General features: G+C 49.2%; 1 protein-coding gene across 7 annotated transcripts in view; it reads right to left on the bottom strand.

Moving 5' to 3' along the window:
• The window catches only part of CSMD2 (CUB and Sushi multiple domains 2), a 602,428-nt gene that overhangs the window by 136,916 nt on the left and 444,288 nt on the right, over positions 1–21,224 (bottom strand). For all 7 annotated transcript variants that reach the window (XM_086716392.1, XM_086716389.1, XM_086716388.1 and 4 more), the window contains 4 exons: positions 19,854–20,056; positions 14,626–14,817; positions 8,965–9,103; positions 4,792–4,979 (listed from right to left, as the gene is read on the bottom strand). In XM_086716392.1, the coding sequence (XP_086572518.1) occupies positions 4,792–4,979; positions 8,965–9,103; positions 14,626–14,817; positions 19,854–20,056 (722 nt within the window). The remainder of the gene's footprint in view (positions 1–4,791; positions 4,980–8,964; positions 9,104–14,625; positions 14,818–19,853; positions 20,057–21,224) is intronic.

Consider the following 21,224-nt stretch of genomic DNA (forward strand, 5'->3'; position numbering starts at 1 on the left):
AGCATAAATGTCTACCTGTCTGGTTGTCACTGGCACGTGAAGTCCATGGAGGCAGGAACTTTGTTTTGTTCTCAGCCCCTATAACAGGGTCTGGCATATGGAAGGTAATGAATAAATATCTATTGTGTGAACAGAAGAGTAAAAATGTATGATCTGCCTTTGCCCCTTATGAAGAAGCCTAATTCCATGACATTGGTCAATGGATGCTTGCCTTAAGCCTGGTCAGTCTTCAAGTCCTTTGGGATTTGGAACTGGGACACAAACTGGGAAATAATTCAGAATCAAGACTGAGGCGGACATACTTGCCCTAGCGGAGGCAATGACCATTGATCTGCAAAAAGAGGATGAAGCAGGGAGGAGACCAAGTGGTCCTGGAGACAGGAGCCAATCTCAACCTTCGACTCTCCCTTCCTGATCTCAATCCCTTGGAAGTTTATGAAAAATATATTCCCTTTTTGTGTTATGTTGGAGGGGGTTTTTGTGATGTGTACTGTTAAAATACAGAACACTTTTTGGCTTAAATTATATTGGCCATTACTTTTCTTATAATAAAGTTTCCTTTCTGTCTCAAGTTGGTTTTGAATGAGTTTTAGGTCTTTGCATTTTTATCCTCCCCCCCCTTTTTTTGCTGAATTTGGTCTGAGTGGGTTTCTCAATTTGAAACTCAAGGATCCCGGACTCAGATGCGACCACACTATTTCTGCTTCCCACTTGGGAAGTTGGCAGGATGTGGGGCAAGGCCCCTGGTCTGTGTGCCTCTGGTCAGAGGAGGGGTTGACCTCAAAGAGTGGTTGCCACTGGGCTAAGCTCAGCTGAGTCCAGCAACATCTCTCTATGTGGCTCTTCTCACCTCCCAATCCAGGACCCTGAAGCCACAGCCCCCAGGAGGATCCAGATACTCAGCATTAGAGGAGCCCTAAATCATCTCATCATCCTGGGTACAGTGTGGTACTGGGTAGAAATCCCCATATTCATGGCATCCTGGCTGTGGTCACCTTTCCCCCATCTGCTCCACTGAAGCCACAGGCTAGAGCCATACTTCCAGGTCTGGTTTCCCAATGAAGCCCCTTCCACTTCAGCTGGGGAGAGGGGGGAGGCGGTACTCTCTGAAAGACAGCATTCTGCCTCTGGAAACAAGATGGCATATAGATGGATGAGGCCAATTCTTCTCTTCTTAAGGATTCAGACCTGCCTCAGTGTGCAAATCCTTCGTGGGCTATGTCTCAGTCTATGGTGTTCTATGGACTTGCAGAACACAGCGTCTAAATTCTTCGCCATGGACAGGAGACATATATAGGATACACATACATACACGTCACCAATATTCATGTTACAAATATTTCACGCTCATACGTATATGTATGCAGAACACCATCTCCCACTTTATATCTTCAGTAAACAGAAAAGGTACTGACTGCATTCTACTGAAAAGAAAATGAAACAGGAAAGAAAATGTACTGACTGCATCATACTGGGCTAGCCCCATGAGGAAGGCTCCAAACCCTTCTCTTTTCCAAACCAGAGCAGAACAAATGAAATACTGATTACACAGGAAAGAAGGCAATCGGATAGAGAAGGTGGATCAAAGTATGTGCCTACTACCTACTGGCATTGGGCCCTGTGCTAGGTGCTGTTCCTGTCCACTACCCTCACACCACCTCTCCCATGTAGTGTGCTCTCCCTCCTTGATGGGTGAGGGAGGGATGCTCAGGGAAGGTAAGCGACTTGCTTAAGGCCATACTGTTAGTAAGTGATGGAGGCCACCCCATAAAGATATTGAACATGGGGGGATATCATCGAGGCCGTGGGATCTGGTAGCAGAGTAGATCCATTCCAGGAATCCAGAGATCTTGGGATGTGGAGGAGACCATGCGGCAAGGCAAGGGTCCCACGAAATGGGATGCCTGACCAGCGGCTGAGGCCATAGTAGAGAGGGGACTAATATTAGGGAGTGTGCCACCCGAGAAGGAGGGAAAGCTGCCTCAGGCCTCACCAGGTACCTCCTGCACCAAACACGTGCATTTATCTTGGTGTTTGAACCACAGATGCTAACAAGGCGGCGGAGGGTTCATGGGTGGGCATCACCTCTCCCCTTGTCCCAGTGATTGGCCTCTTAGCTGCTTGGCTGGCTGAGATGGCAGCCTGGAAGGCCTTATTCCTTGGGGCTGTGTTTCAGAGCTGGGGGCCCCTGTAGATGTGGTCTTGGGCCAACAGCTGAAAGTGGAAGGGGCTTCATTGGGAAAGAGGCCCTGAAAGCGTGGCTCTAGGCCGTGGCTTCAGTGGAGGGGATGGGGGGAGAGATGCCTGCAGCCAGGAGACCGTGATTTCTACCCAGTAGCTTACTGTTTCCACAGATGATGATCATCTCATCATGGGGTGACATGTGGGGTGACATTTTGGAATCTCCATCAGGGAGAAGACCCCAGGTAGGACAGGTTGGAGGTGGCTCAGGTGGTTGCTAATGCTCGTCTAGGGTTAAAAGACATCATTTGCGGTGGCTCCAAGTGCCACATTTGTGTGACTTTTTCTGGTCATGCTCAGCCACTTGCATGTGGGTGCGATGAAGGATGCCATTTTGCAAGGCTGCAACAGAAGGGCCAGGGGGGCAGGGTACTTGAGGGTACTTCTGTTCTTTCTGTAAGTGTGATGCAAGAGGTGAACAATAAGAAAAGCGAAGATGACAATACAGCAGCGGGGGTGGCAGAGTGACAGGTCCCAGTCTGAGTCTAAGTTGTGCTGCTGTTAGAATTCCACACTATGTGACTGTGTTTGTTCTGATGTAGGAGGATTCGGGAATGGGAGGTTTATTGAATGGCAGGCGTCTGCAGGAAGAGAGGTCAGCAAAATATCCATCATCTCGGCCAGCCCCACGGGAAGGGAAGACCACAGCAAAACATTCTCTACTTTGTGCACGAAGTATGTTCTAGAACCGTACCTGACAAATAGCAGACAAGCGATAGTTTTGGGGATTTTGATGTGTTGATGGATGTGAAGTACTTAGGACCACACTGGCAGTTGGTAGTTGCTAAGTTAGCTATTGTTATGATTGGTGTTATTTGTGAGCGCATGTGAGCTATTCCCAGCAGTTGCCAGAAATATGTAATTAAGGAACACTTTCAAAGGTTGCTGAGGTCCTACACTATGCAAGTGGGGGACATGAGCCAGAAACTTCTTAAATTTTAACTGGTAATATGACCCCATTTGTCCACACAGGCTGATGAGGCCTGGGTGAACTTGGCTGAGAGCAACAATAACAAAATCCATCATCTCTAGAGTATCTGTAGAGTGTTCAGTACCTACTGGGCATTGTACTCATGCATATAATATGGATGTATAAAATATCTTTTAATTTTAACCTTCTGCAATGTAATTATTATTACCACCACTTTATAGATGGAGGAATGGCTTCCAAGAGATAATAGCCTGCCAAGCTCACCAATCAAGCAAGAAGTGGATCTAGGATTTGGATAAAGGCGTCTGGGACGATTAGGGAAGAAAAGGTCATGAAGACAATAACAGGATAGAAGAACTTGGAGTGGCCCAGAGCCTGGAGCCACTCTTACTATGGCTGCTGCTTAGACATTATAGGGTGCCTGAGACGTGCCAGGCACCGGGCCAGGGGCTTTGCTGCACAGAATCACTGATCTTCACAGCATTTCTGTGAGGCAGGGATTAGGCCACCCTCATTTTATGATGAAGGAATGGAGGTTTTTCAAGAGGTTACATAACTCGCCCAAGGCCACACAACTGCTAACTAGCAACCATGAGCCCAGAACCCAGTTCATCTGACAGTCTAGGCTCTTGACCAGGCAGGGAGCGAGGCCGGCTTTTTTTTTTTTAATTTTAATTTTTTTTAATGTTTTATTTTTTGAGAGTGAGAGACAGAGTGCGAGTGGGGGAGGGGCAGAGAGAGAGGGAGTCACAGAATTTGAAGCAGGCTCCAGGCTCTGAGCTGTCAGCACAGAGCCCGACGCGGGGCTCGAACCCATGAACTGTGAGATCGTGACCTGAGCCGAAGTCTGACACTCAACCGACGAGCCACCCAGGCGCCCCTGCTTTCTTGTCAAGTAGATGCTTTTTGGAACACAGCCATGCCCGTTCCTTTATGTTTGGTCTTAGGCTACCCCAGCAGCAGCGCTGAGTAGTTGTGACAGAGACCATATGCCTCACAAGCCTAAAATATTGACTATCTGGTCCTTTAAGAAAACATGTGCTGACCCCTGCTTTGACCTCTATCCTGTTCAGCTTGCCTTAATTCAAAATACAATGGCAGCAAAAGAATGGGACAGCTGGAGGGGTGAGGGTCGGAATCAGGAAGTATCAGAAAGGGTCCAGGCTACGACAGGGTGCCAGAGTATAGCCAAGAAGCTGGATGAGCCGTCCACGTGGGCACTGAAGTTCCCGGGATGGTGGGAGACTTTGAGGAAGAGAGGAAGACTGAGCTTCACATCAGAGCCTCTGTGAGCTGTTAGGTCTGGACAGAGGTTATAAAAGAAGAGCAAGGAATGACCCTCACAGAAAAAGGACAGAAGAAGAGCAGAGATGTGGAGATAGAAATGAAGTGCGAGAACAATGCCAGCCCCCCACTTTCTCCAAGGCCTGGGGCACATAGGTGGGAAAGGCTAAACCACCCTCAGGGCCGCAGGGAAGGCAGGGGCTCTCTGCAGGTTCAGTGGCGCCAGGGCCGGCGGAGGCTGCTGGTGACCCAGCCCAGGGCCCTCCTCACTACCCCTCCCCTCTGCCAGGTCTCACTGGCCCTGCCCTCACTACTCTCTGCCACCAGGGCCCTACCTGTGTAGTCGATGACGAAGCCAGCACTGCTCACGGACGCGTCACTGCGGAAGGCGAGGAAGAGGCTGTTGCTGCTGCTCTCAATGCGGGCCGGAAGCTGGGAGCCATAGAAGCTTCCTATGAGAGGGCTGAGGGAGTCCCGTCCATCGTAGATATGGAGGAAGTCATAGCCTGGCTCCAAGTTAAAGCTGGGGAACAAAAACATCCCACCCCCACCCCACTAAGGTCAAAAAAGGCTCATACTGTGCCTTAGGCTCTCAACCAAAGGATGGGGCCTCCCAGACAGTGAGCCCTTCACCCCACCGGCACCCAACTCCTGACACTTCCTGGCTAGGGGGAAAATGGTAAAGCCCCCTGATGGCCTCCCAGTCAGGCGAGGAGATGGAGAAGTCAGGCGTGGGGGCAGAGGAGACAGGTCCCAGAGCTGGTGTCTGGAAACCTGGAGCTGAAAATCTAGCAGCCTCTTTCTGCACAAATATTTTTAATTGGAATACACTTGACATACAATATTGTGTAAATTTAAGGAGTGTAACATGTCCACTGGCTACATTTATATGATGTAATATGATTGCCAAAGTAGTGACAATTAGTCCCTTCATCACATCACGTAGTTATCACTTCTTTCTAGTGGCTGGAATAATTAAGATCTAGTTTCTCAGCAAGTTTGATGATTGTAATACAATATTGTTGTCTATATTCACTATGCTGTGCGCACAAGGGAAAATGAGTTACCAATTCTACATACCGAGTGGTCAGCTAGAGCAGTCCACTTATTTGCCTCTGATGTTCTCTGTAATGTGCTATCTGCACCTCCTTTTCCAAGAGCAAAGAGTCACCCAGGGAGCCATTCCCAGGCAGGAAGGGGTCCGTTCTCATGAAGAGCTCGGCTTCGTCCCATTATCCCCAAGCCAGTTCTCAGCTCTCCTTGGGATTTGCAACCATCCCACTCTGGCACCCACAAGCATGCCTCTTTCTTGGCTATTTTGACTCTCGCATGGGAAAAAATCCATTTGAAAAAACTGTCTTAGTTTGGCAAATTGAATATTAGAGTTCTTCAGTGTCATTGATCCCACCGGATTGGCCAGAGTGAAAATGATGGGAAATACCAAGACTGGAGAGAAAGTGGAGCCACTGGCGCTCTCGGGCCCTGCTGGCAGGAGGTAAATTTGCTTAGCTGCTTGGGAAAACTGTTTCACAACACCTACTAGATCTGAACATATGCCTGCCCTGTGATGCAGTCAGTCCAGTCTTAGGTACGTATGCAAGACGTAAGTCTTCAGTACAAAGCAATGGACACTAATCAGGTGTGCAAAGATGAAAATGACAGAATGTGAGTTGGGAACAGATTTCTGATGCAAACTTGTTTAGCGCTGAGCCACGGGCTGCGATATTCAGATATTCCTTTTGGCCCAGCTAAGAATGAAATAGCAGTTCTACTCTTTAGCTAAGACATGTGGCAGAGAGAGGGGACCGTGACATCTCTAGGACAAAGTGGGTTGGGCTGGCAGGGGGATGGGATGGGGATCCGAAAGTTACAGGGGGGTGGAGCCAGATGTGTATCAGCCTCCTTCCTCCATGGCACCTCGCACTGGGGTCAGCGGCAGGGTCACACCACCACTTCTAGGTGGTATGGTCTTCTTGCTCCCATAATTCAGCTTCCAGCCAATGTGCTTTTTCCCAAGTCACCAGGGGAGTGGTTTGAAGAGAGACAGTCTTGGTCACAGATGATCTCTCTGCCACTTCCTAACTGCCTTCTGTCTGTCCCTGCCTTCCTTCCATCATTGTATTTTAGCTGAGCACTCTCAATGTGCCGGGCACTGTGCAAGGTGCTCGGGACACAGGGATCTATCAGATGACACCCCTCCTTCAAGATGGTGATAGGGCCAAAGGAAGCGATGGATGGGAAGACAACTAAGCAAAGCATGAGGTCTGTACAGGCACATGGGATCACAACACAAAGTTCCTTGGGGAGGAGGAAGTGAAAGCTTTCGTGGAGGCCAAGCGGGAGGAAGTTTTGGGAGATGCAGAGACCCTTAGTAGTTGGACAAGGAGAGAAAAGGAAGTCGCCAAGAAAGGAGAAGCAGGGGTGAAGTCACAAGGGCAAGAAATAGTCTTGAAGCTGTGGGTAGTTCAGTCTGACTGGAGCTCAGGGGTTAGAATGGGGTTGGGGTTGGGGGGGTTACTGAATGGAGAGGTAGGCAGAGGCCAGATAGATGGGACTGAAAAGTCCAAAGTTTTTTGTTTTTTTTTTTTGTTTTTTTTTTGTTTTTTTGTTTTTTTTACAGCTTAATGATTTATTTTGAGATAGAGAGAGAGTGGGACCTGAGGAGGGGCAGAGACAGAGAGAATCTCAAGCAGGCTCTGCACCATCAGCACAGAGCCCCATGTGGGGCTCGAACTCATGAACCATGAGATCACGACCTGAGCCGAAATCAAGAGTTGGACGCTTAACAGACTGAGCCACCCAGGTGTCCCTCAACATTCTGATTTTATAGGATGGAGGTATAACCACTACAGGATTTTAAAATAAAAGACGTATCTGTTTGTGTCTTCGTTTTCAAGTCGAGGTATAACTCACACCCCATGAAATGATCAGCAGTTAAGTATACCACCCTATTGGTTTTGACACACGCATGACAAGACCCAGCATGTTTCCAGCGTCCTGGAATGTTCCCCTTCCCAGTCAACCCTCCCTACCCTGAGAAGCCACCACCGAACAGAATTTTACCACCATAGACTTATTTTGCTGATCCTAAAATTTCATGTAAGTGGAATCATACATTATGTCTTTTTTTGTATCTGTTTTCTTTTGCTCAGCATGGTATTTTTGAGATTCAGCCATGTTGCCTGTATCAGTAGTTCATTCCTTTTTACTGCTGAGTAGCACATTATCATATGTTCAAATGGAAAATGAGGTGGCTATTTTAGCATTTTCGCCAGACAAGGTCACTTTGACAGCCGGCTCGAGAAGAGGTTGGCATGGGAGGAAGATGGGGGCAGAGGAACCAGTCAGGAGAGACTACGGTAGTAATTTAGTTGAAAAATAATAAGGGTTTCAAGCAAGGCAGTAGCTGGGAGGCCGGAGAAGAGGGGAAAATGTGAGGAGAATTAAGGCCGCACAGGCTCCAAGCCTTGCTCACTAATGGAAGGAGCAGGGCAGGTGCATGATGGCGGCACTCCCTAGGGGTCAGAAGAGAGCTCTTCTGAGCGGAGAAGTCATATGCTTAGTTCTGTACGCGCTGCTGCGGGTACCAGACCTCCACCAGTTGGAAATGGGAGGCTGCAGCTCAGAAGACAGTCTGGGCAGTGGTTGCATGGAGTCTCCAGGTTACAAGAGGAGGGTGAAGCCATCGGAGCAGATGGGCTGGTCTAGGAAGGAAGTGTGGATGAGGAGGGGAGAGGCTGGAGATAGAGCCCGGCCAGGGAAGGGGGCCACGAAAAGGAAGCCACAAAGTCACAGAAAGCTGGAGAACCAGAAGGGAGGAACTTCACAGAAACCAAGGAGAAAAAGCAGGGTAAGGATGGAGGGAGCGAGCGAGAAGTGCCATGGGCTAAAACATGGAAAGTTCCATTTTGTGCGGTGACCAGGAGTTCGCTGGTGTCTTTTATCAGTGGAGTTGCTAGCGGGACCGTGGAGGCCGAACCCAGATTTCAGTGGTTGGAGAGTGAACAGGAGGTCAGGACGGAGACACAAGCAGAGATGATTCTTTTGAAGAGTTTGCCTCTAGAGGGATGAAGGAGACCATGCAGGAGCTGGATGGGGGAAAACCCGAGAAAAACTTGAGCCTGTTCCCCTCTAGGGAGCGTGATGGAAGGGGCCAGGTGGCAACAGAAGGGGAAAACACAGGAGAGCAGGGGAGAAAGGATCCAGCGAGGCCCTGCTTTCTGAATCTCAACACCTTCGGAGGTTAAAAAAAAAAGATAGAATAATAGCTACTTCATCAATTATCATAAGGATTAAATAAGATAGTATGTGTAAAACCACAGAGCACAGCTCAGGGCACACGGGAGACATCCAATAAATGCTAGTTTCCTTCCTTTGGACTCCTTCACCTTCCACGGAATGGAGAACTCTGCCCCTGGCACGCCTATGTGTACTCACCTGGACACCAGGGTCTAAAACCCCTAGTTGCTCTGAACCCCTCGTCTCCCACCCGGGGGAAAGGTACATACATGTTAAATACCAGGGCGATGACGTAGTCCGGAGAGACAGTCACTTTCCAGTCACACTCCTTGCCTGGCGGGTAAGGTTCTGGGTAATTTGGTGACAGAATGACTCCTGATGGACCCGACAGGTCTCCCCCGCAGGGAGCTGGGGAGAGAGGAAGACAAGGGTCAGACTTTCCCCTCACCGGGTCACGTTTTCTTGGGCACTGGTAAGGCACAGTGCAGGGGGGTTAAAACCTGGCTCGAGGGGCCAAGGGCAGGGTGGGACGGAATGGGTACAAGGTTGTACCCTGAAGTGACAGAAATGTTTTGGAACTAGCAGAGGTGGTGGTTGCACAACATTGTGAATGCACCAGATGGCACTGAATCATTTATTTTAACATAGCAAATTTTATGTTACATGAATTTCACCTCAGGAAATTATTATTTAGTTTTTAGTGTTTATTTTTGATAGAGAGAGAGACAGAGAGTGAGTGGAGAAGGGGCAGAGAGAGAGGGAGACACAGAATCTGAAGCGGGCTCCAGGCTCTGAGCTGTCAGCACAGAGCCTGACGTGGGGCTTGAACTCACGAACTATGAGATCATGACCTGAGCCGAAGTCGGATGCTTAATCGACTGAGCCACCCAGGTGCCCCTCACCTCAGGAAATTATTAAAAACAAAGACAAAATATCTGGCTCTGCCACTTCCTGGCTATGTGACCTTAGGGAATTTACCTAACCTCTCTGGACCTCAGCATCCTTTCTCTATTGCAGGAAGACATTATATTTCCCTTGGGGATGGTAGTAAAAATTTTGGAGAGGTGGTTAAAGCATTTGGCATACAGTAAGCAGTCAGTATTTGGAGCCCTTATTCATCTCTGAGACATTTGAAACACATGGTCTCCTTCCACCGCCTCACATCCAGTTTTCAGGTGAGCTTTTTTCAGGTGGGTGTTTATCCCACGTTCCACGTCACTCGCTGCCAGGAGGAGCGAAAAACACAATCACGTTCACCCGCCAAGTGTGGCTGGCCTCCTGGCTGTCAGTGCTTTCGGCATCTGCTTGGGGATGCAGACACCTTCCAATTTTCCGGAAGACCTTGTCTGAGAGAATGTGTGCCCCTCAGTTGTATGGAGATATGACGGAGCTCCATTAGGCCATGGTGGTCCCCACCCCATCTGGCTTGAGATGACAGGCCTTTCAAGCAGGCGGGCAGCAGGAAATTGGCTGGCGATACAAGAAGTTGCTTGCCCAGAGCCCTGTGGGGGCATTTCCCAGATTCTGAATCAGGTTCTTCCCTGAATGGCTGGGTAACTGTGCTGTAGCAGTAGGGTGTGAGAAAGGGGAGGCTGGAAAGTATACGGGGTCACTAACAGGAAATCTGGCCGAGACTGTAAATATGGCCTGGTCTGAGAAAAAAACCACAGGGCACAACTGGAGGTTGAAGTACAGCAGGCCAGTAGTGAGCCCACCGGAGCCTGGAAAGCCATTCAAGGAGAGGCCAGAAAATCCAAGATGTGACAGACAGGCAGGAGCCAAGGGTGTATCTAAGACTGAACTTAAGAGCAGCCAATTGCTTGTCACAGAGCTGAGTTTTATTGCCTCATGCTGTACCTTTCACTCAGGGTAAGGCTTAAAGCACTAGATCAATGCCCACAGGGTCTTTCAAAACAACAACAACAACAACAACAACAACAACAACAACAACAACAACAGTAGCCTTCAGGGCCATAAAAGCCCTAACACGGCTGAACACAAAACCTGAGTGGTCAAGAGTAGTGGGTTTTTTTTTCCCTCCCATGGAAAGTACATCCCAAGTATCAACTTGAATACCAAGAACACTCAAGTGGGCACCTGTTATATGTCAGACATGACTATAGCATATTAGATACATCATCTCATTTATGTCTCGTAACAGCTCCATGAGCTGTTTAGAAATGAGGAGGCTGGGACTCAGGGGGGTTAAGGACCTTGCCCAGAGTCACTCTGAGACTCGACCTTCATCTGTCTGGCTCCAAAGGATGCCCCTTTCCCATTTTATTCTGCTGGGAATTGCTGGCCGTGGAGCAGAGCAGAGCTCCTCCCTACAGGCTGGCCAGGGAGCAGAGGAATGCTCCTCTCTATACGCTGGCAGGGGAGCAGAGGAGTGTTCCCCCTTGCAGGCCAGGAGCAGAGGAGTGCTCCTCCCTATAGGCTGGCAGGGGAGCAGCCCCAGCTGCAGGAGCGCCTATGAACAAGGATGGTTCCTCTCATCAGGTCTGCTTTGTGTCTCATTCACTCCTCCCCTGCACTCTCTTAGAGAAGAGGGTTACATGAATGAGATGCACTGGAGGCCTGTGTGATCAGGATAAAATCTTGCACTTAACACAGCAGGACCCACTGCCTGGTCCTGAGAGTGGCCCTACCCATGGCCTAGAGACTGATGCAGGTCATGTGGGCAGTCTGAACTCCCAGGGGACCTTTTAAGGGGGCACAGTGATGCCTCCATTAGAGCAAGGGCCACCAGGCATGAGACTCTTTTGTGGCACAGGGGTTTCCCCCTTAAGTTAGCCACAGGTTGGGGTGAGTCTGGGTGTTTCTGAACCTTCCCGTATTGTTCTTCTGCCAACCCCCAAAGTGCTCACAGTTTGTCTGGGTTCTAGGCCTCTGCTATGGCACAGTCGCCCTCCAGATGGTTCCCTGGCATCGGATGATCAGGCACCTGCTTCCCACTCAGGACCCCGATGTGGGCTTCACTGCCCTCTGCCATTTGTGTATCAAGGCCTGGCCAGGCTCCTAGCTGCTTCCTGTTTGAAGCTGATTGAGGAGTATGCCGAGGAAGGAAATGCCTTCCCTTTCCAGTCCCATTGGCAAGCCAGCAGGACAACTGAGCTGTTGCAGACTAAATGAGGCCTTGGCAACATCCTAGCATCGCCTGGGCCTTTTAGCAGGTGACCCACAGGGTTGGGAAGGCAGGCTGGACTAGAAGCTGGGTCTTGCTCCCAATCCAGGGTGCCTGTCCCTCACCCACGGTCATGCCCTGCCCTCTCCCTACTGTGAGTCAGAAGCAGAAGGCAGGTTCTGGCCTGCAGACCCAGGCTTGAGCTTACAAACCATGGAAGCCCAGGAGGGAGTGGAAGCATGTGGTTGATCATCCCAGATGGCCAAGGAGTGGGCAGGCTGTACTGTGGGGCGAGAGTTGAGAAAAAGGCCACCGGACTTGCAGTTACACAGTCCTGGGTTCCAATTCTGATTGTCCCGCTTACTAGCTGTGAATTTGGGCAAGCTATCCCTTCTCTGGGCCTCCATTTCCCCACTTATAAAATTGAAAAAAAAAAAAGAAAAGAAAATGACGAGAATGGCTTCTAACATACACTGTGTTCACCATGAACCAGACGTGGTTCTAAGTGCTTTGTAGTATGACCTTACTTAATCTTCAAAACAACGTGATGAGGTAGGTGCTATCATTGTCCCTATTTTACAGGAGAGGAAAATGAGGCACAGGGAGATTAAATAATTTGTCTAAGGCCACACAGCTTGCTGTGGTGAAGCCACCGGACTCGGTGGTTGGAATCCAGAACCTGAGCTCAAAACTTACCACCTGGTGATTCCATTTGCAAGAATGCAGCTAAAACGTCTAGCCCGGTGCCTATCATGGGGATGACGCTCAATAAATACTTGTTTTCCCCCCTTGCTTTTTCCCTATAATGAAGGGATATCAAGGCCAGCCAGACCAGTCATGGCAGACTGCCAAGGGAGCTGGAAATTAGGGGCTTGTCACTGGGATTTCCAGACTGTTTGAGCGAAGAGACAAAGACATTCATTTTGTTGCCTGAGGAACGTTTCCCCAAGCTGAGTACAGAAGAATGGGTAATGAAAGCTAAATTAACCTCTTTGCCCTGCTTGCTGCACATTTATTGCTCTCAACAGCTTAACACAGTGCAGCCCCCCTCCTCCACCTGGGACAGTCTTATCTCAGGACCTGCTTTTCTGTAAGAGAAGCCTAAGGAATCACAGCCCTGTAGAAAGCTAAATTTGGAAGGGGCCTCAGAGGTCATCTGATTCCCTTCTGGGCCTCACCAGAATTCCCCTTCCCAGATGGGATTCTGGCTCAGGGGAGGGAGGGGAGTCCTAAAACTGAAAAGAAGAAAACAGAGAAAGGAGGAAAGGAAAGAAGGAAGGAAGTTAGGAAGGAAGGAAGGAAAGAGAAAAGCAAGGAGGGAATTAGCATTTCTTGAGATTTGGGTTAGTTATGTCCTCACCCCACAATGCCAAGAGAAGTATATCTACTCTCACTTTACAGAATAGGAAACTGAGGCTCAGAGATGGATTGATTCCCCATGGCCACTGAACTAGTCAATGGCACAGCCAGGATCTGAACCCCGATCTGTCTCCTTCAGTACCCCATGTTCTTTCCTACATGGCTCCATGTAGCTGAGAATGGAGCTGTTCCTGGAACCCAGGTCTCAACTTCCTGTCTGCTGTATGTTCACCATGCTCCTACCATGCAACCTGGGTCGCTCCCAATTACTTGTGAGAGACGGGATTCAGTGTGTCCCCTTCAGTGCCAAGCCTCAGAGCTTGGCCGGCAAAGGCCAGTCCTTGGATGCCTGGACAGAGCCTCCCCTGGAGCCTCTGTGGAAAGAGGTGCCTGCAGGGCATTGGCCAGGTGGAAGCCGCTGGGCTGTGTCTCAGAAAGTCCCTGGGACCTGTCCCCAGCACAGTAGTCAGTGTGGGAGGTAGGAAATTGAAACGCTTTGCATTCAGACTGATGTGGGTGTGAATCTTGGCTCTGCCATACCCTAGCCCTGTGATTTGGGCAAGATATCCAAATTTGTCTAAGTTTCAGTTTCCTGAACTGTAAAATGAGGGAATGGTGCTCATTCTGGAGAGCTGTAGGGAAAGTCAAATGAGGCTGTGTACGAAAACATCCAGTATGGGGCTGGCACACAGCAAGGGGACTCAGGGACTATCGCTTCTCTTCTAACACCTGTCGTTGACACAGGAGATAAATGCATTCAGTACTTTGCCTGAGAAAAAGGGCCATGTGGCAGTAAGCACCTGGATGCTTCTATTTCTCTTTCCAGTCTTCTCCTCCTTTCAAGCTCCCTCCCCATCCCAGTCTCCAGTGGCTAGGGAGCACGATTATTCACACCCCAACTCTTACAAGCTCCCTGACCTTGGCAAGTCTCAGAGTTTCCATTTCTTCATGGGTCAAATGGGGAGATTCTTAAGACTAAGGACAGATCTGGAGATCTGACACCCAGGTAACCAATAATTTCCTTGAGCAGAGAAAGGGCAAACTTCGTTCCTTTATACCTGAGCCTATGGGTGCCCTTCCAGTGCTTTAGGTAATGGAAGGGGCATCTGGGAACCTGCTGACCTTCCTGGCAGAGCTCACCCATCACCTTCCTCCCAACCTATATAGCCTGAGCCAGGGGAGAAAGGAGGCAGACATGCCTGGCTTAGCAATTTGGGGGCCCGTTTTGGGGAGGGAAGAAGTTGTCGTGTATAGAGAGTGTGAGTGTGTGAATGTGAGGGGGTGTGTGTGCGCATATAAGCAGGGTAAACTGGGGGCTTTCTGCAACTTTCAGCTGCTCCAATTCTCCCGGCCAGCCTCTAGAGGCAGCTGCCACTTATGCCACAGGGTCTGGAACACACAACCGGTGGGACCAGAGGGCAGGATTCGCTCTGCAGCTGCTTTGTACCAATGCACGTTGGTGGGCTGGGCTGCCAGAAGAATCTGTTCTCGATCTTCACGCAGCTGATCTCCGCGCTCCCCTGTAGCGCATAGCCAGGGTCACACTGGAACACCGTGGAGTCTCCGGCTTCCCAACTGTCGCCGCTCCGGCTCCCATTCTGCGGGACCCCAGGGTCGTTGCAGGACGTTGCTGTGGACACTGGGATGAGGGAACAGAAGAAGTGGGGTTGCCCAGATGTCTGCCGGACAATGAGGCTCCAGCTCATTACCCTCACTGCCATCACCACGCCCACCGCCAGTGCCACTGCCACAATCTGTCACCTCCCACCGGCATCGCTGGCTGCAGCAACAGTGCCACCGTTTCTGTTCTCACCCCATTTCCTGTCACCGCCTCCACCGCCACTGGGGACCACCAGCTATTTTACCAGTAGTACCTTCACCTGTCACGAGATACCACGACTTAGGTGTGATTACACAGCCACGATTGTAGGAGTGAGTTCAATTCGATTTAATGACACAAGCCTTGTTCCATAGATAAGCTTTGAATTTTGTGTACATCATGTTGCCAACAGGAGTGACAAGGCGATTAAGTCTAAACTCCACGTATTCAATCAGAAGGGTCTGCCAACGGGTTGGGAGCAGGTCTGCCTGAGCACTGAGCAGCGGGTGTGAAGGGGCAGGGAGAACTGGAGTCCGGTGAAGGCTGTGTCCTCCCTTGCATGGCAAATGCCCAACCACCCATCAGACTGAAACCAAAGGGAAGTCTGATGTTCGTAGCAAGTGATAAAGTAGAGTTCAAAATAGATATGTGTAGCTGAGAGGTATCAAATATTCAAAAATGTGGGAATGTGGGAGATGTTCCCAGGCTGGTAACCTAACTTCGCATACAACAGACCACGTATTTTAAAAGCGAATGTCAAATGAATGGCGGAGGGAAGGAATAAATAAATAAAAGGATGAACGAATGAATGAATGAGTGAACAGACGCAGCATGAGAAGACACACCAAAGGACATGATGGAAGAAAAAGTCCAGAGAAAGAATCGGGGACAGCTGCAAGCTCCAGCTGCCTACACAGACCCCACCTGTGCCATTGTTCAGACTGTGGTCAGCCGGACCCAGGGACAGGAGGCTCTGGAGGCCACAGGATGCACAATGGTCATTTGCTTGGAGGGTCAGTTCCCCCCACCCCAAAATTTTGGGGAAAATAACATGCACAAAACGAAAGGAATTTATTGTGGAGTAGAACGTAGAATTCACATTAGTTCTTCAGCAAAAACGTGAAGCCTCAAAAAGATTTTAGCCTCTTAACAGCCTCCAGATCTGCAGGTGGATATACATGCACTCTGTTCTGCTCTTTTCAATGGAAAAGCTCGAGAAGCCCGCACCCAGGGCAGCTGTACACACCAATACCACCCATTATAAGATCTAGGACTGTGTGGACGAGCCTGGAGTTGGAGTATCTGATACCTTATACCCAATAACAATACACAATAAACTAGGGCCCACAGTCAGATCTGGCTCTATGCCTGTTCTTGTAAATAAAGTTTTATCAGAATATGGGCATGCTCATTTGTTTACATATGCTATACTATATTCCAGCCATGTCTGTAAAATTTTCCAATACATCAAACTCAGTCCCCTCCCCACTTCTCCCCAGGACCTTTGCACCTGCTGGCCCTTCTGCCTAGAACGAAGGTGCCACAGAGTTTCCTGGGCCAGCTCCATCTTGTCACTCAGTTTTTAGCTCCCATATCACCTCCTCAGACAGGCCTCTTTGATCGCATTCTTCTGGGCTCAAATCTTGACCCCCTTCCACCAATTTTGTCACATTATCCTGTTTCATTTGTTTCATTGCACAATCTGTAATAATCTTGCTAATTCGTGTTTGCTTCTTTATTGTATATCACTTGTGCATCTCTGTGGGAACAGAAACCTCGGCTGGTTTGCTTCCAACTGTCTCCCCAGGGCCTAGAACATTACCCAGCACACAGCCATGCTCAGTAAATATTTGTTGAATGAATAAATAAATGAACAAATCATCACCATCTGACACTTACTGAATTTATTTATAAAGTCAAATAAGAATCAATCTTCTTCCTTCCCAATTAAAAACAGACTTAGCTTTCATCTCTAGCTCTACAGTGTGCTGTACACATGTAAATGATTCCCTGGAAGAAAAATAGCTCACTGTTCTGACCATATTCAGAAAGATTATTTATATGGGAGGCGACAGAGTGCAATGATTAAGAGCCTAGGTCTGGGAATCAGACACGGGGGTTTTGATCCAGTCTGTGCTGCTTACTAACTATATGACCTTGTATGAGAAACCTCTCTGGGCCCCAGAGCCCATGTCTGCAACATGGATTAATAATGGCCACCATATTCTAAGGTTTCCGTGAAAATTATTAGCAGAGCACTTTAGCGTGGAGCCGGCTCAGTGGGTGGCAGTGACTATGCTTCCCTCTCCTTCAGGGTCTCCCTGACCTTCTTTGTTCCCACCTTCTCTCCTGAATGCTCCTGAATTCGAGCTGCTTGGCAAAGCCCCGGGGAAACGCTGGATCCACGTGGTTCAGACAGGATGTTAGATGTTACACAGTCGTGTTTACTTAATAAAGCCAAGCCTGCACTAATCGTCTCTGGCATTTCTGTACAATCCCCCGTCAAACACACACTATAAAGTTAACATGGGGTGAGCCATTCTCCCTTCCCCGGAGTAGTCCTGGTATTTGCTCACTGATGGCAGCAACAGGGAAGGTGACCTTTCCTGAACCTCAGTTACACCCAGACCCTGGGCCAGGTGGTCTCAGCCTTTCTGGAGCCCAGGCTAGATAGCTTTGCCCACTCCCCTCTCTGCGGACCTACGCGAGGCTCCAGACAGCTTGTCTCAAGACACGCTTGCATTAGAGAAAACCAGCCATTCGTGCGTTCAGGTGGTCACGTGGCTGTTAATTCAGAAAGCAGTGTGTGAGCACCTGTGGCCTACGCTGTGGGGGAGTCTGAAGGCAGGACCTGGCCCTGACTCTCGAAGAGCTGCCTGTGAAATGGCAAGTAGATGGCCACCTCCAAGCCAAGGCAGAGTGTCTGGAGTTGACAATGTGCTGAAGAAGCAGAAGTAAAGTGCTAGGGGTGCCACAGGCCACAGTAATTTATTCTGAACGGAGAGATTAGGAGGAAGTGGCACCTGACAGGAACCTTGAAGGGTGAATTTTATGTCTACGGGCTGGGAGTGGCATGAGGAAGCAGAATGGGCTGCTGGGCGGAGGCACGGCTCACGAGAGTGCCCAGGGACTCTGTCCCATGTGGCCACACTGCACGTGCAGTGGAAGTCAGATCATGCAAATCTATGGGGGAATTTTCAGTGCAATTAAGAGGAGTTTTTTTTTCTTCTTCCCCCAGCCATAACCATTAGCTGGGGCACAGTCAGAGAAAAATACATGTCTGGTTTAATTATTCATGGTCCTCCTTTCCCCGGAGAGTGGACTGAGCTGTCTCTTTAGTGTTCTCTCCTCACTTCTGGGGGATCCTTTATAGCATATCCCAGCAGTCTCCAAAGTCTGTCCTGTAAAATGCTAGTCTCTTGAGATAGTCTAGGAAAAAGTCATCCATGGTGAAATATGTTTGGGAATTGTGACCCACTAGATAGATACCTTCTGAATTTACCTGCCTTAGCATACTAGAAGTTCTCAGGGGTCCCAAATTACAGATCGCCTCTTTAGGTCTGCCTTGACCGAAGCACCTTCTTAACGTTGCTTGATCATGCAAAGTTCTTTTTCCGGCAACGTCAATTAACAGTCCATGGAACTCCAGGGAACAGATGTTGGGAAATGCTGACCTAAAATGATTCCCTTGCTGCCCTGTGGTGGGAACCTAATCTCAGATGAGATCGGCATTACTCCATGGTCCCCAGAGAGTCTCTGTGGTATTGACAAATGGGTGCCAGGATTTCAAGTAAGAAGACTCGCAATGAGCCCTGCAAGGAGCTATTCCTTGCTAGGCTGGACGCTTGCATGAGTGTTGATCGGGCAAGTTAGTGAGTATAAAGGAACATAATCCTGGAGACCCTCATCTCCCCTACAGACTGTTGAATGCTCATCTCCATGGAGAAAACAGATGCACACAAGAGCTGGAAGTAGGGTTTGTGACACCATTACAGCCTAACTGGTGCCAGAAATATGCCTAACCACCTTTAGTCAGTATACCAACCAGGTGAGACTGTGGAGGCAAAGCCGTGGCAAGGGGTGCCACACAGGCTTGCTCCGGAATCACCATGGAAACCACCCCCCCAACACACACACACAGTGGAGTAAGGAGATGGTAATGAAGACAGCTGCTGTATAATAAACATAAGCATAAACCGAGGCAGAGTCACTCGTGCAGGGAAATGAGTGACGGAAGAGGCACTTCAGAGGAGATGAGACGATGCATCACAGGGGGAGGCAGGACCAATACATGAATTATCTAATACTGGGACTTGGATGTTGAGCATTGCCCATTTTTGGTAGCTCTTTGTTATGCTCCTCCATAATTGGCTACTATAGTACATAATTAATCGAATTTAGATCACTCATGTTTGGCTCCCAGTCCTTATGGAGATTTGCACTAGACTAAGAACCAGCGTGTGAGGCATGTCAGAGTGGCTCTTCCATGATCGAGCCCCACATCGCCATCACCTCGTGCCTGCCTGCCCCCTTCCATGCTCCCTTTGCTTCAGCCTACATGTCTGGAAGCTGTTATCCTGCCTCTCTACTTGTGCACATGCTCTTGGCACCTAGGATGCCCTTTTCTCTCTTTTACATCTAACAGACCCCCACAGATGCCCCCAGGTCCTACTCCATGGCACCTCCAATTGCACATGATCATCGACTACCCCCTCCTTGAAACACTGCCTTTCCCTCATGCTTCTGGTCTGAGCTTGGACACTGTGTTTCCTGGAACATCTTCCTTGATGTTCCAAGGTGAGCATTATAGTTTATATTTCACCCTCCAGATACTCAACAATTTGCATGTTAGTGTCTCTTAGGCTGCCTGCCTGTCTTCGCCTGCCGAGTGAGCTCAGCACAGATATCTGAACAAGTGCTAACCGGGTCCCAGGCACATAGCACCTGCTCAATGAATATCTCCACACAGTGGGGGAGGGATGGAGGAAAGGAGGCACTGGAGAGGGGTTGGTGGGGGAGGCTGGAGTCGTGCTGCAGGACAGATGGAGAGGGATGGGCAGAAAGTGAGCACAGACCTGAGAAATGAATGGCAAACCCCTGCTTGCTGGTGAAGAAGTCGGTGCTGAACTGCAGAACGACCGAGTTGAAGGTGCTGTGTAGGTCCTTGGGCAGGGCTGCACCGCTGAGCTCCTTCAGCAGAACCCCACTCTCCACAGGCCCGTCCCAGATGCGTAGCACGTCATGGACCTCCTCCGTGTCAAACACCAGGAAGTGGAGCCTGAACGGAGAGAAGAGGCAGGCAGTCACCCTGGGCCCAGCACCTTCTTCCCAGGGGCTTCCGGTCAGAGAAGGTCGTAAACCTAAGAAAGACTTGCAAGAAGGAAGAGAAAGCAGTGTCCGGCAGCACGGCTTCCATCCAGTCTGCTCCTCCCACTGGGGGTCCCTAACAGTGGGGCAGGGGTGGTGGGGTGTGGCTTTTGTGCAGCTTATTATTATGAGCTTCATGTTGCCACTGTCGAACCCCACCCGTCCCTCCACGGCACACAACAGTCCCCAGACATCACTCCTGAGTCCACATCCATTTCCCAGACTGTGAGGGGGATGCCGAGAAGGCCTAGATCCAATCAAAATCCCAAAAAGTCGTTTTGTGGATATCGACAAACTGAGCCTGAAGTTTATATGGAGAGGTGAAAGACCCAGAACAGCTACACAATATCGAAGAAGAATGAAACTGGAGACTGACACTACCTGATGTCAAGACTTCCTACAAAGCTGCAGTAATCAAGGTGGTATGGTGTCGGTGAAGGAATAGATGAGTGGGTCAATGGAACAGAATAGAGAGCCCAGCAATAGACCCATGTAAATACAGTCAACTGATCTTTGACAGAGGAGCAAAGACAGTCTTTTCAACAAATGGTGTTGGAACAACTGGATGTCCACATGCAAAAAATGAATTTAGACTTGAAACCCTTCATAAAAATTAATTCAAAATGGATCACAGACTTAAATGTAAACATAAAACTATAAACTCCTATAAGACAACATAGGAGAAACCCTACGTGACCTTGGGTGTGGGGATGACTTTTAAATAACATGCCAAAGGCATGATCCGTGGAAAAAACCACTGATCAGCTCCACTTCCCTGAAATTAAAAACTTCTCTTCTGCAAAAGACAATGTCAAGAAAATGAAGAAAATGAGCAGACAAGCCACAGACTGGGAGGAAATATTTTCAAAAGACATCATTTGACAAAGGACTGTTATCCAAAATATACAAGGAATTCTTTTTTTTTTTTTTTTAAGTTTTACTTATTTTGAGAGAGACAGAGACAGTGTGAGTGGGGGAGGGGCAGAGAGAGGTAGGGAGAGAGAATCCCAAGGAGGCTCTGCACTGACAGTGGGGCTCCAACTCATGAATCGTTGAGATCATGACCTGAGCTGAAACCA

Source organism: Puma concolor, chromosome C1, assembly GCF_028749965.1.
Source record: "Puma concolor isolate L17-30 chromosome C1, mPumCon1.1.hap2, whole genome shotgun sequence".
Classification (NCBI taxonomy): Eukaryota; Metazoa; Chordata; class Mammalia; order Carnivora; family Felidae; genus Puma; species Puma concolor.